General features: G+C 39.1%; 2 protein-coding genes across 8 annotated transcripts in view; one reads left to right on the top strand and one right to left on the bottom strand.

Moving 5' to 3' along the window:
- Window positions 1-293: 293 nt before the first annotated feature.
- Window positions 294-10483, bottom strand: LOC124629740 (U4/U6.U5 tri-snRNP-associated protein 1). 2 transcript variants are annotated; one of them, XM_047163272.1, is made up of 16 exons: window positions 10223-10483; window positions 8762-8897; window positions 5467-5627; window positions 5226-5358; window positions 4908-5013; window positions 4574-4708; window positions 4146-4259; window positions 3631-3834; window positions 3186-3314; window positions 2863-2950; window positions 2273-2418; window positions 1808-1960; window positions 1489-1594; window positions 1049-1223; window positions 696-924; window positions 294-578 (listed from the first exon to the last, which is right to left on the bottom strand). In XM_047163272.1, the coding sequence occupies exons 1-16, from the start codon at window positions 10362-10364 to the stop codon at window positions 453-455; spliced, it is 2283 nt and encodes a 760-aa protein (XP_047019228.1). In that variant the 5' UTR covers window positions 10365-10483; the 3' UTR covers window positions 294-452. The 2 variants fall into 2 exon arrangements, with proteins under 2 accessions (XP_047019228.1, XP_047019229.1); XM_047163273.1 differs by having other exon boundaries at window positions 5467-5624.
- A 119-nt stretch (window positions 10484-10602) lies between these two features.
- Window positions 10603-15146, top strand: part of LOC124629737 (lysosomal-trafficking regulator) — a 70037-nt gene continuing 65493 nt past the window's right edge. For 5 of the 6 annotated variants that reach the window (XM_047163269.1, XM_047163266.1, XM_047163264.1 and 2 more), the window contains exons 1-2: window positions 10603-10922; window positions 14788-14882. In XM_047163269.1, the coding sequence (XP_047019225.1) occupies window positions 14805-14882 (78 nt within the window). In that variant the 5' untranslated portion in view covers window positions 10603-10922; window positions 14788-14804. Of the gene's footprint in view, window positions 10923-13995; window positions 14274-14787; window positions 14883-15146 lie in introns of those variants that run through there. The other variant, XM_047163265.1, reaches the window with a different exon arrangement.

Raw genomic sequence — 15146 nt, 5'->3', positions numbered from 1 at the left:
TATACCTACAAAGTGGTACACAGGCACCCGTAGAGCCGAAAGGGGGTTAAATTACTCCTTATCAAGAGACAATTAACCTTATTTTTGAATCGTTGTATTTTTTGTAATATTGTACCAAAAAACTCATCCATCTTAGTGATCCATCTACGGACCGAGCGCCCCAAGAGTTGCTTAACCTTACGTACGATCGATCTATGCGACTTTGTCTTAGCCAGGAGCTCTTCCTAAGCCGAGCTCTTGATACATTGCTTCATCTAAATAACCGTGAGACTCATATTAATAAAATACCAAAATACAGTTCTAATATGTTTTTATTGCCACAAAATCAGGTAATACGAAAATATACAAACAATTCATAAGTGTTGGTGTTCCGAGTTGTACGTGTCAAGGTTATTTATGATTATTGCGCTTAAGGCTAGTTCATCGTGGTTCAGTGTCGGCATGTGTGTCTCTCAGTTGTTGGCGTCGCGCTTGACGCCGCTGAGCACGATGTACGGCGACTGCGTCTCGCGCTGCTTGTCCTGTAGCATCTGCAGCGTGCCCAGCGGAGTGTCCGTCGAGCTCATCTTTTTCATCAGCTGTTTAGAAAACGTACCATATTAATGCAAGACTTAACACTAGTTCGCAAAACACTAGTAGGCAGGTAGTACCATTTTTATACTAAAATGTTTTGTGTATTTTAAAATGTGTCTCACCCCCTCCTGCACAGCCTTCTTGATCCTCTTCTCCTGCTTGTTCTTGCCGGGGCCCTTGCCGTGGAACTTGTGCGAGAGGTAGCGGAAGGCCTCCTTGGGGCACAGCGGGCGGCCGTCGTCGTCGACGTACTCCAGCTTGATGTTCGGTCGGAAGTTGTTCTTCTCGCGGAAGTCTTGCAGCGGCCCCGAGTGACCGCCGCGCTCGCGCCGGCCGTACTTGTCGTCCTCACTGTATAAATCATTCGTCACAATCAATATCAAACATTTTTATTCTCACACAACTCATCCATAACCATTCAAGTGTTCATTCTAGGGTAAGCTGGTTGGTATATAAGAAGGATGCGGCGGGTTACCCGTAAGTCTTGTCCTCGATGGAGTAGTGGCGGGCGGCGAGCAGATGCTTGGCGGCGGAGCTGGGCATGGGCGCGGCGCCGGCGCGCTCGAGGTAGCCCTTGCTGAGCGCCAGCTGCAGCGCGCCCCACACGCCCGCGCCCAGCGCCGGCTCCGCCCCCAGCCCCACGCACGACCCTGCGCACACACAATACATTGCTGCGCTACACAACGCGACAACAACGGACTTGTAAACAATTTGACGCTTCTATGCGCTTCGACACTAGCATACATTGACCCTAAAGGTATCAACGCATTCTACGGTGGTCATTATCTTTAATCCCTTTTCAAATAGCTGCAACAATTTTACATCAAAAATAAGTTTTTACACCACATTGGTCAGGTGTCTCGGAGGCCGCGGACCTGCGGGGACAAGCTATGGTAATGTTGTGACAGATGTTACCTGCAGCGAGGTCAGCAGGCTTCTCGTTGTCGACATCGACGCGGCTCCAGGCGCCGGCGTTGTGGTCCACCTCCGGCTCCACCTCCATATCCTCGCGCTCAAAGTCCTGTGCAGAAACATTTGTGTCACACTACCATTACCCTTACATTTTTAAAATAAATTATACATATGTGGCGGCTCATAACTCATATTCGAGCAAAAGTCGCGCATGTCGCACATGCATGCATGTCCCAATGGTTTCTCCGCAGCAACTCACGCGAATTTGCGAGTCACTACAAAGAGAAACTTTGTGAGAAGTGGAAGCTATAAGTGAGGGCACCATGATCTCGGCGTGGTGGTCGCGGTTGCCGGCGAGCCCGTACGTGGGGATGTCGCCCAGCGTGCGGCAGAACTCGGCCGTGGCGTCCAGCACCATGGACGAGCCCTCCTCGGCCGGCTCCTCCTCCTTCACTCGCTCCAAGATTTCCTCTACCTGCCAGCAAACAATCAACCTTGTATCGTGTCAAACTTTATGTGCGGATTTCAATGTATCTCTAGTTAGCAAATCATTAACGTTTGCTTACTAGAGATAGGCGTTGGACAATAGCCCTATACAAGTAACTAGCGACGGAAGTCATATAAGCCATATAAAGGAGGCGGAATGGGGGAGTATATAAGGGCTTTTATTTATTATCCAATCGGGCACACTTCCACAGAGATTAATATTGTTCATATTTAACGTCAGGTAGCACGATAGCGAAGTCTAGGAGTGTAAAAGGAGACAGAATGTGTGAAGCTAGCTGACCTTGGGCACTTTGAACTGTTGCTCCTCGGCGAGCTCGGCCTGGCGCAGGCGGCGCGCGCGGGCCAGCGCGGCCTGCAGCTCGGTGTCGGGCTCCGTCTCCTCCTCGTCCACCTCCGCCGGCTGTGTCAGCTGCTCCGGCTTCACCTCTGCGGCACACAACAGTTTCATGTGTACTTTCTTTACATCCACCTTAGATGATGTCCTCCTAGCCGATTATCGGCTATGGCAGCTGTTCTCATGTAAGGAGATTAGCCAACTACGCAGGACATATTATTATAGTGCACAAGCTTTTGTGCAGACACAGGTGCACTCACTATTCGTTCACTCTCATAGCCCGATGGGACGGCAATCCGACACGACTGGAGAGAGATCGAGCGCAGGACCGACATTTACGTACTACCCACCACCACCTTAGATTATCTAGACATAACGTGGCGTCCACATACAGGGCAGTACCCGGTGCTTGACGTGAGCTCGCCACCAACTGAGAAGGAAAATCATGGCAAGAGTTCACGAGTTCGACGAGTTCATCAATTATTTGATAAAATTGTGCATTCATACGCAAGCTAATAACAGTATATTTACGATACCTGTATCATCAGTGTCCAGCGGCGCGGTGGCAGCGTCATAGTCGTCCACATCAATGGGCTCGTGTTTGGCCTTCTTGCGTATCTTGCCCTGCACACAAATATGTTGCTAGCTACATATCTAATTTATTTGTCAATGAGTTTTCCCACATAGGGTTGTCTTTATCTTTATTTATTTACCTAAAACGTATGTTACAAATATGATAGTATATACAAGATGTAAATGTATGGTGACAAAATACATTTCGCTTTACGGCATGCAATGTATGTGGTTATTTTCTTTGATGACAGTTGACAACATTATGAAGGGGTATTGTGTGTGTTACCTTCCTCTTGGTCTTCTTGAACTTAGCCTGTATCTCGTGCTCGTCCAGGTAGTCGCAGGCGAGCTGCAGCGCCGGCAGCTGCAGCGACTCCAGCCGCTTGTCACCGCCGCCTTGCAGCCGCTCTTGTCTCTGTACACACATTACGTTCACTGTCTAACTCTATGTTTTTATAGGTGTAACTTATGGTTTAAAGCTAAGAAACAGCTATGAGACCCTGGTAAGGCACATCAACATTAGGCATTTAATGCCAATACCTAAGTACATTAGTCAAGTATCAAGATTTACAAATAAAGAGTGGCCAATATTATCAATAAGTTACTATAATAAGTCATATGACTGACACAGTGGCATAAAGCCACTAGTAGTAAGATACATTGAATTGTGATAGCTATGAAAAAACTAAATTTATAGTTTTACTTTACAAGAAACTTGGAATTTGAGTTACCATCATATCGCGGAACTTCTTAGCTTCCAAGACGCTGTCGTCTCCGATGAGGAAGCCGCGTGTCTTGGCGTCCCTGTCCTTGTGTATCTCGTCATCATACTTGCTGAGCACGGGGCGCTGGAAGCCGAGCGCGGCGGCCTGCAGCTCCGCCTCGTCGTCGTACGCGCGGTACCCGGCGCGGGCCTTCTTCGCTTCCAGAAGATTCTATGGACAAAACGTTCGTCGAAATTATTTAAAATGTCAATTATATGTAGTTACTATGCAACCTGCCATTTGTGTTTCTTTTGAGGTTGAAAATATGCCAAAATTCTGTAAAACACAAAATTTTAAAACAAAGAGAAGTCAATTTGACAGATGGCAAAAAAGTTCAAATTCACCGTTATCATAAAAATAACAGAGCTTACAAACTAGCCTAATTATCCGCTTTACTTAAGCCAGGGAGTGGGCCAAACTGAATGTAAAGACGAGGAAAAAAGCGCTAGTGTAGACCAGGTGTAAGGTGAGCAGTAAGTTACCTTCTTGGTCCTCTCGTCGTCGACGATGTTGACGTTGACGAGCACGTCCTCGTTGTCCTCCGCCAGCACCTCCTTGTCGGCCAGCGTCAGCACCACCTCGCGCTCGTCCGCTATCTGGTGTTCAATATACATTTTTTACATTCATGTTACAAAAATGTAGAATATCTATTTTGTTAGAAATCTTTGCCCCTGTCCTTGTAAGTCCATGTTCTGAACAGTTTACATCATTAGGCGAACTCGCGAGTATCAAAACACGGTTATGCTTCAAGTCAGACAAGTAAATATTTATTTAATTTCTGAAGATATTGAGACTTCCTCAAGGTGTGTCCACATCTGGCGAATGTGCCGCGAAAGCGCCAGATTTGGAGGCACCCTTTGACTTTATGATAGTGAATTGTTAGTAAGGTGGCCGCAATGAGTATACGTACGGCGTCGATGTCGTGCGCGACGCGCAGGCCGCGCAGCTGCGCGTGGCTGTAGCTGCGCAGCCGCTCCTCGCGCGACTCCTGCTCCACCAGCGCCGACACGCCGAACACCGCGTCCATCTCGTCCAGCATCGCCGCCTAACCACGGAACAACATCTTATGTAATATTAAAAAAAGAATATCATTCAAACAAGCCATAGAAAAAAGCAATAAATTCATATTAGTACCCCTTTTTTCCTTACGTTTACGTTACGAAGTTTTCTGAAAACCACTAGTGGCAAACATACAACAACAATTGTGGTGATAACTGGTAAAATACAAGTATATGCATGCATACCCTTTTAGCCGCTTCACGTTTTTGCTTGTCGATTTCCCGCGAACGCTTCACCCAGGCGGCAGCATCGTCCTCATCAGATTCTTCTGCCAGGAGTGTTGTTTGTAATCTGCACAAAAAATTATGAATCAATAGTAAATAATAGTATTAATAAAGTAAATAATGGTGATTCATTGTAGCTTGTAAGGAACCTCCCACTCAGACTGAGGTTATACTTTCTATCTTTTTCTTAGACACAATGAGGAAAAGGCTTGATTTATATGGTCAAATAACCAAAACTGACTTGTGTCAGTAAATAAATGTAATGTGTGCAATACTGACTTCTGTTCAATCTTCCTCTTCTCTTTACGCAGCTCCAGCTTCTCTCGTATCTTTTCTGATTTCTTCTGCTGTGATATGTTCGCTGCAGGTTTGTGATAGAATTCGCCGAGATCGTCTTTAATTTTACCATCCTCTTTAACAAATAAAAACAACATTTTTGTTAAGTATTCATCAACAACAAAAAATGCTGTCCTGTAATAATTATTATGTACTGTGTTATGGAGATTTGACTTCAAATTACCTGCAGGCTTTTCAGCTCGCTCCAGTGGCTTGAGGCCGAGCTTGGCACGTAGTTTGTTGGTCTCCTCAATGGACAGGCTCTCTTGTGCTCCACCACTTGTGGATGGTGGTGACTGCGAGCGATCAGCTGTGCGGCGTTCGCTTTCTGAGCTCTTCTCTCTACTAAACATTAATTTTGATTAAGATTTTAGACAATGAAGTAATAATAAAAGGCTTATGTTTAACTGATCACCAGATATAGTAACAAATAGCAGACAAAAATAGTAAATGATCACCAAAATGAAACTCGCATTTTAATGTAAAACTACAACCAAAGTTTTAACACTTTGCTATCCTATTTAAGTGAAATTACTCCAAAATAAGTCATTTGTAAGCCAAAAATAGTAAATGATCACCAAAATTAAACCACCATTTAAAGTAAGATTACAACCAAAGTTTTTAAATTCTGCTATCCTATTTAAGCAAAATGAGTCCAAATAAATCATTGTTATCCCAAAAGTAGTAAATGATCATCAATATTATACCAGCGTTTTAATATAAAATGATAATCAAAGTTTTTACATCTTGCTATCCTGTTTAAGTAAACTGACTCCAAAAAAATCAGTTCGGCCTGATACAATAAATATAATAACATTATGGGGACCCTTTTCCTGCACTAGGGTGGAAAATTGTCTATTGCATGCATCTAAACAGTGCGATAAGAGTGTGTTTTCGAGAGAGTGTATTGAGAAACACATTCTTCTTCTTCTTTCTCCTGCCCTGTTCCCAATTTTACTTGGGGTCGGCGCAATATGTCATTTTCTTCCATTTTCCCCTGTCACTTGTCATACTGACACTCACGTATGCATTGCAAGCCGGACACATAACTTAATATGGCATCATAATACTTTATTTGGTAATAAGCCTACATTTTATGGCAATCACAATGACTTATTTAGGCAAAAATAATACATTAATTTGGTCGTCAAGAGTTGGTGATCATTTACTAAAGGACATTGTTCCGGCTCCATACATGTTCTGCCTAAGAACCGTTCGAATGGAAAGTGACTTCTATAAACTCTTAAAATTATATGGAATCCTATGAAATAAGTTTTCACGAACGGACACTTCAGGAAACTAAAATAATTACGAAAAAAGTTAATATTTTGAGGTTATAAATAAAAAATAACCAAGCTTGCGTGAAATATCAGAGTAGTATTATCAAACTACACTATACAAAAAATCAACAATACTATGTACAGCTCTATATGTTCTCTTCTAGATCTAGGAAAAGACTACTCTACTAGATACTAGGAAAAGAGATAGTAAATAGTCAAGTTTAAGATAATTCTTTGACAATGATCATTTTATAAAGTTGCATTTTCTGTCTGTCCCTTTGAATGCTTTAGATCTTTAAAACTACGCAATGGATTTGGGTGCGATTTTTTTTAATAGATAGAGTAGGTCAAGAGGAAGGTTTACACCAAGGTTTTACATTGCCACCGTGCGAAGACGGGGCGTGTGACTAGTTTTCATAAATGCTTAGAATTTTTATGAAAAACAACTACCTAAACGCTTTTGCTTTCAACGTTACGTTTCTTAATATATAGTGAATCCACTTTGGATTTGTGATAAAACGCATAAGTTTCCAAAATGGAAGAGTTCCATTCACCACAATTCATAAAATATCGATATTATTACGATGGAGAATTATTTATTTAAATGATTGTTACTACTTTTATATTAGACAGTTACCTAGCTATCTACATGCCATAAGGCGGGAATCGAACCCGCGGTCTATTACCAAGAAGGCACAGACCATACTAAAAATGTCATTACCACACAAAATAATTTAACAGTTAAAGTAAGGTTTACCAATAACAATGAAAGAGGTTTTCGAGGATGTGCAATAAAAACAATATTTATATTCAATTAAAGGTTTTTAATCATCAATATTTCTCAATAATATATCTAAGAACTGAGCTTTGGTATCTCGCCCAGCTTAAATACCAGATAATAGTCATTATGTGGGCACAACAGCCCACTGTTCTACGCCCAACGATACAATTGCAACAGTATGCCTGATGGTAGGAGCTTCTTACAAAGTACACAATTGCGTCCAACAGTGCATTGCATCTTATTATGCTCGACTGCTTCAGACCAACACGTCGTACATATAAGGTCATGAGCTTCAACCTGTAATAATAAATACAAAAAATCATTAGTAAATATCAAGTAACTTGCAATTGTGGCAATTGATTTGAAAACCGAGAAATTGTGTGCTTATGAAAACATAAGTAGGTAGTAACATTCTTATCAAAATTAGAAAAACACTTTCGTAGACCACTTACCATACGGGGAACAGTCCATTGTTGTATGCAACGTTATCTTCGTTTTCTAGTACCAAAGAACCTCCAGCAGATCCACAATTTATACAATATACTATATTCTGCATCCATTGTTGTAATTATAATATAACTAAATTCGATCACAGACAGAGCAATATCCGAAAATGCTAGTAAAATCCAGTTCTTTACACAAAGCCGAGTCTACCAAGAACGCAATCTAATCGGAGTCCGTAATCAAGCCAAAGTTGTTAGAATAAAACCATGAAACGCATAGAAAATCACAAAAGAAACGATAGTCGCAAAGCAATCAAACCAATCAAACTGACTTCTAGCAAACTGACTGAAGTACACCAGTGTTGCCAATTACGAAAACTATAATCCTACTCGAATGCCAAGCTAGAAATTCGCGATTCGCTCAAAACCATCTTAAAACATTATACAGAATACTAGCTTTTTTCTAGCTAGTCAGTTTAGGTATTTAAATGAATAAAGTGTTACCAACTAATTTTAATAACCGACTTCGGAAAGTAGGTTCTCAATTCGATCCGTATTTACCGAAATCCCGAAAACTTCCGAAACTGGCAGCACTGGCTGACGGAAACATTTTATAAGGCATCAATAATTGTGACCCTACTTTTTATTTGGAATTTATTTATTTGAAGTGTCCGTGGAATACTAAAATATGTTTCAAACAATATAAAAATAAATAAAAATTATAGTATAATTTATATTCACATCGGTTCTTAGGCCAAAATTGAACAATGTCCTTTGGTGGTCGAATACAATTTAAAGTGAAGTCGTGACTAAAATAGCTGGTACTATCACATTTTTAGACTTTATTTTTCTGGTGTTCAGTAAATATTTCTGGTTACAAAACTAAGGGTATCAAAGCATTTTATGGTGGTCATTATATTTGTTCCCATAATAAAATAAGTCAAATTGCAGTAACCGAGTTGAGGGGCACTGTACCTGCGGTAGTCAGCTTCATCTTTCTGTGCGCGGTGCTGCTCCCTGGCGCGTCGGTCGCGCTCCTCACTGCTGCTGCGGCTCTGGGAGCGAGGTGCCGCCTCCTTGCTCAGGTGCGAGTCCACTGGCACCTCTTCAACTACAACAACCGAGACAACAGCTTTATTTACAGCCCTAAGAACTTCCAATAAGGAAAGAAGAAACCTAAAGAGAGTAATTATAGATAACTTATATTAGAAACGTAAATTATAAGAATTACTAACCATCTAACAGCATAAATATAAAAGTTTTGAGAATTTGTGTTTGGTTTTTACTGTTTCATACTAAAAATTCTAAATGGATTTGAAGTTGGCAGAAACACAGAGTATATATCAGATTAACATATAGCCAACTTTTTATCATGTGCTCTGAGAATGCAGAAACCACCAGCAAAAGCTAGTATTTTGATAAATTTACCATAAGTAACTTTGGTGAGAGAATTGAAAATTTTTTGATATTAAGTATTATCTTCATTCATTCTTAGATATTAGCATTGATTTCAATTTTTTTTCTATCTGTGCCCTTTAAGATTTCATGCCTTAATGAAACCTTAGAAAATCAGCTCAGGTGGTTAGCATGTAAGATATTCAATGAACATCTGAGAAAATACTTCTTTTCTCAATATTCTATGGCAATAAGCTACAAAATTTTGGTATAGGGAGTGTTATGAAACTCAGTAGATTTATAACTAGGCACATAAACACAACAAATTATAAATGTGAGTCTACACTACAAATCAAAAAGTTGTTTAAAATTCAATGTTAATTTTAATTTAATTGTAAACATTGACTGATGTTTGGACGGAATGTTTAAAATTAGTTTTGTAGTTATGTGCGATGAACTGTAGGTATAATGGTATCAGAAAATTATGCAGTTGTAAAGGCTTGTAATATTTGGAACAGCTTGCTGGTCGTGAACTGTTCATGAGTTGTTAAGCTATCATCATCTGCCTAGCCTTTTCCCTTGTATTTGTTGTTTGGGTTGTTTATCTAATTAGGCATCAAATAACATGTTTATGCTCATGATAACTCCAAGTGTCATCATGTAGGTTTCCCTTGTGGCAGCACTCCACACAGCTCCACAATACCTACCTGACGTCTGCAGCACACGGACGCGGTGGATTTACTCGAGTGCCACCGAGTCTGAAATAACGAGCAAACAATGCCATTATTTTGTCAAGTGGGAATCCCGCCGACATCAGTCATTATTTCCAGTATTACTCTAGTACATCGACTTTTACATAAGTAAAGATACAAGTAAAGTTCATCAACAAAACATGGATGAATGGATTTTTGATATCGTCCACGTCCTGAATTCTTTTAGAAATTGATGTAGGTAGAAAAAGTAATCCAGTACAATATTACTAGGGAAATAATCACCGGTGTCCAGCGTATCTCATTTAAGTGTATAAAGTGGATAACTAACCGTCTGGGGAGCGGTCTCGCTTGCGATCCTTGTGTTTGCGATGCCGTTTACGTTCACGAACTTCCTCGTTTTCCAGCGGCGAACGGGACCGACTCCTATGCTTCTTCTTTTTCGATTCCTTCTTATGTTTTTTGGAACCCATTTTGTTGTTAGTAAAAGTAATCTACGCCTCCTGTATACTTATTTTTCGTTTACAAACACAAAAATAGCACGTTGCGTTCATTAACAATCAATAATGAATGGCCGCCATCTTGTATTTATTATTGTTGTCACTTTTCTGTCAGGTCAGGTAGTTAACCCATCAAGTAAAAACAAAACGTCATAAACCATTTGGGCAGTCAGTCATTTTGAAGACTTAAAAGTTTGTTAAAGAAGCATGGTTATTATGTTATTAAACCATTTCATATTAAACCGTTCACAATTATACAGTGGTGTTTTAATCAATTTATTTTGTTAGTGTAATGGTCAGCCCTTGGAATGGAAAGGAAAACCTGAGGGAAACTGAAACTGGCAGCACTGCAATTTGTCAAAGTTGTCAAAAAGTTTAAAGAGCGAGGTTGTTTGACCCGCAAAAATATTTTTGCGAAGTTAATTGCAATTATTATTCAACTTTTAGATTTATTGTTACTATAATTTCTTGACTGCTGGCTTTTTATGATCAAGCTGCTGACAAGAGCGTAATCTGGCTTAAGTATTTGATGTGAGTGGTCATTAATTTGTTATTTAATACCTTGGTATTTTTATTTATCTGCTTATTATCTATTCTTGTTTTGTTCCTATGGCATATTTAGCATTTGAAATTAGTTGCTAAGTCTCAAGATTGTCCTTAAAACATTTTTACGATTACGTTGTACCTATTAGAATCTTATTGTATTTTAATGTAAATACAAATGAAGTATTAGAAAGCTAATAGCATTTTTTTTGCAGTTTGTCTCTACTATTATTTTTCTAAGTATTGTATAGAGATTGCTAAATGTATTAAAGTTGCATTTATTTAGCTTGTAATCAATTTTTTTATAAAACCAAAAGAACTATTGATATTTGGTACAGTTTAGACCTATTAATGTTAATGTAATTATATTTAAACATTCAATTTAATATGACATTTATTGAATACGTTCTTAAATAGTTTGATCGGTTATAATCCCGCAAATGTACATAATAGAAACCTTTTTTTTTAAGTTCTTAAGCAAGTTCTAGACAAAATAGTGAGAAGGCATTTCTAAGTCTCATTCAAAACAATGGAGTTTTATAATCCACAATAATTCAATAAGCCACATCTCAAAATCAAAAGTAATTTATTCAAATTGGGCTGTAAAACAGCACTTTTCGAATGTCAGAAATTTACAAAAGACAGCCCCCAAAACGCCCACCCTTCACCACTTCCTATGAGTTTTTGCTGGGAAGAAGAAGTGGAGCAACAAACTCCCCAGCAAAGTTCTAACTCCAATATCTCAAATTATAAAAACAAATGAATCAATTATATCATAAAATTATTAAATGGAACAGAAAATAATTATTTAAATTTTCTTAGAGTGGCAGTAACATCTTGAAATCTAATTAGTGTACCTGTGTTTATGTCGTAGCCATATCGTAGAATTGACCACTTCATGAAAAGCTTGAGCATTTCATGAAATGGTTGCGTTTCATGAAATGTTCATGTTAATTTGACCAGATCGTTAAATCGTCAACATTTCTAGATTTTGTCATCCACGTCTGGCCGTATGGTATAATAGGGTATCCATAAAATATTTAATATAAATCCACAATATTTTGGGTCGACCCATTGGAGTTTAATTTCATAAAATCTGGTAGTTGTGAAATTTTTCACAGCTCAAAATTGTCAGGAGGCAAAAACACTTAGGTTTTTTTCATAACTTCGATTGCAAATATAAAGAGTAAGAACTTGTTCATTGTCCTTTAAGTCCGACATACATAATAATTTAAATAAAATAGGAACTTTAGTAACATTTTAGGAATCTTAAAATAGAACACACTTAATCTAAAATGACGTAACCTGTAGGTTCACTGCCTCGTTGGTCTAGCTTGCGACACAAGCGCAGCTGTCGAGCACGAGGTCTTGATTCCCGGGTCGAGCCGAAATCGCTTTGTGGGTTTTAGAGACTTTCACGAAACAGCCCGCAGCTTGGAAGTTGGTATTTGTGCATCAGAGAGCACGTAAATGTCGGTCCTGCGCCTGATCTCTCTCCGATCGTGTTGGATTGCCGTCCCATCGGGCTATGGAAGTGAAGGAATAGTGAGTGCAGCTGTGTCTGTGTGTCACCTCGCAAATTCTTGTGCACTATAATATGTCTCGCGCAGTTGGCTAATCTCCTTACATGACAACAGCCGCCGTAGCCGATAATTGGCTAAGAGGACATTATTGTTGCATACTATGTTGCAGACTATAGGGGTAGACGAGTTTCCCCACCTTACCTAGGTCTGCGCTCAGCTGGCTCGTTTGGGATGCGTTCTGAGAGCGGTGGGTTCTTGTATCTGGTGGATGTTACACTCGCTACTACTCGCAAGAAGTTATAAGGGTTACATCGCTGGTAAATAATTCCATGGGGTTTGGAGTAAGCAAATTAAACAGCAAAGTATGTTCCTGTCATATATATTATTATTAATAACACAATAATAGTCAATAAATAGTTCAATGGGTTTCTTTGGGATATTAACCTATTTTTAATGTATTGAATCATTTTTAGTCGTCCACCTTATCCAACAGTTTTATGAAGTTCCTTTAATATTTTAAAATACTTCTCCATCGGAATTATACGCATAGTAGGATAGTCGACGCATTTTTTCTTAAATATAAGATATTCCTCATCTGCAGTTTCCATAACGTTATATTTTGACAGCCAGTAATAGTCCATGGACGTCTTTGGCGTGGTCACCCTACTGTTCTTGATTTGTTTTATAACCTTATAATTAAAAACGTTGTTATAATTCACCAACGTAGAATTATTTTATATTATTATTATTTTCGTCGTATACACTCTTTTGTCACTTTTTCCTCAAACGAATTATTCAATTTTTCGCTGCAAGAATTTTCAATGCAGTCAACGGCCGCCATCTTCAAACGTAAATAAAGCGCTGGCAGCGCCCCTAGGGGCAATTTACATAACTATTTTACGATGTGATCAATTAATTTTGATCATTTCATGAAGAAGCCGAGCTTTTAGTTGCACACATCGAGAAACGATTTCTCATCATTGATTTGCCCAAGTCACATCATGATGTGGCCAATAAACAGTGAAACATTTCATGAAACGGGACCATTTCATGAAATGGTCGAGTCATTTCATGAAGTGGTCAAGTCAACGATAAGGCCACCACATTTATATAGAAAGTATTGTAGGCACAGTAAAATATTTCCCATTTGTGTTATCAGTTTGTGTGAGTAGTTTCATTGTAACACAAATCCCCAGACCGCATAGCAATCATGTTAATTAATCTATTATTACACAGATAATTGTGTAATGTGCCATTTATCTATTATTTCATTCACTATTCTATGTGCTCACATAATGAGATACTTTTTAAATGTTATTTTATGTTCCTTTATCTCTAACAGAGTCAGTAAGCAGAATTTAATACCTACACAGGGTGGATTAAAACTGACCCTATGATGCCTAATTAAATAAATTTGCATTTTAGCAGCTCTTAAATATTTTATGTCTTTTTCAAGTCAAGTTATAACTCGATTGAACATAAATATTATATTAATTATATTATATATATTATATTATATTAATTAATTATGTTTGTCGTTAGAGTACATGTGAATCTCGCGACAGATAAGTAGTTGTAAGACGACTGCTATCGGCAGCTCTCTCCGGCTCTTAATGACCGCGCAGATAAGGCTGCTGTAGTCAGTCTACACTCGGCGGTCACTATGTGCCTACGCACTGTCGCGAACCTGCGCCAACAATACTGGATTTACAGTGAACTCTTGGATTTGCAGTGCTTCTGATTGGAGGATTAAAAATGACTATTGCTTATAACATCTAGTGAGAGTTATAAAATAAAATTGTTATTGAGACAGTTGGTTAGTAGCTTATGACCGTTTGAAAAAGCTTCCATTTGCTATATAGTTAATTCTTGTAACTCATTGGAAACAGAAAGAAAAGTTAACATTCCACTAATTCACTTGAGATATTTATAGGGCACTCGATGACGCCTTAATCTGTACTCTCTGATTCATCCTTAGTTTCCCAACAATACGTCGTATTGTACCGAAGTAGCCAGCAAAAGCTGATGAAAATACGAATAACATTTCGTCACAGTTCACGTAAACCCTCCTGCAATAGCCATGCCTTAAGCACTTCTTCTAATCAAACTAATCTTACAGCAAGACTAAGGAGGCAATACCTGTACCTACTACTGAACCGCTTGTTTCGTTCTAAATCAAACTTCATTCCCGCCCAAAATATCAGCAACTTCTGTTAGCTTAATTTCGAAATACACGAGTAGTGTTGATTGTTGTCCGTAGCTAGGAGTGGGTTATGATATAGGTTGGTTATCAATGTAATGGCTAACAGATGAGTATCGGCGTGTCACAGGTCGGCAAACAGTGCGAATGGCGACGGAGGAGGACATCGACACGCTCAAACTATACTGGGATCACTTCTTCAAAGCGGAGACTGGCACTTATGAGGTAACAAACATTTATTTTATAAAGTCACTCCATGACTGACTTAGTTTAAAGATCCTAGAAGGAGCACCTGTATTCCTCCTAGTGTTGAAAAGAGGAGGTGCTACTTCTTTGCCGGTATTTTGTCGATGCTCTTGACTCGAAAAGCCATTTTGTGTCTCATTTAACAATCAAAAAAAGAATCTTTACTAGGTGATCAACTGTACCTATAACTATAGTATCCCATTTGTGGCTATTCGATTTGATACAATTGCATAGCTTGCACTA

Source organism: Helicoverpa zea, chromosome 4 (assembly GCF_022581195.2).
Source record: "Helicoverpa zea isolate HzStark_Cry1AcR chromosome 4, ilHelZeax1.1, whole genome shotgun sequence".
Lineage (NCBI taxonomy): Eukaryota > Metazoa > Arthropoda > Insecta > Lepidoptera > Noctuidae > Helicoverpa > Helicoverpa zea.
Note: the sequence above shows the minus strand (reverse complement) of the source record. Positions and strands in the feature narration are given on the sequence as shown.

What these genes read in the sequence shown, in the direction of transcription:
- LOC124629740 (XM_047163272.1), bottom strand. Translation starts at nt 10,364, where the DNA reads ATGGGTTCCAAAAAACATAAGAAGGAATCGAAAAAGAAGAAGCATAGG. An exon ending in AACGTGAAGCGGCTAAAAGG is followed by an intron (nt 4,709 to 4,907) that starts GTATGCATGCAT and finishes TTCCGTGGTTAG; the next exon opens with GCGGCGATGCTGGACGAGAT. An exon ending in ATCGAGGACAAGACTTACGG is followed by an intron (nt 925 to 1,048) that starts GTAACCCGCCGC and finishes TGATTTATACAG; the next exon opens with TGAGGACGACAAGTACGGCC.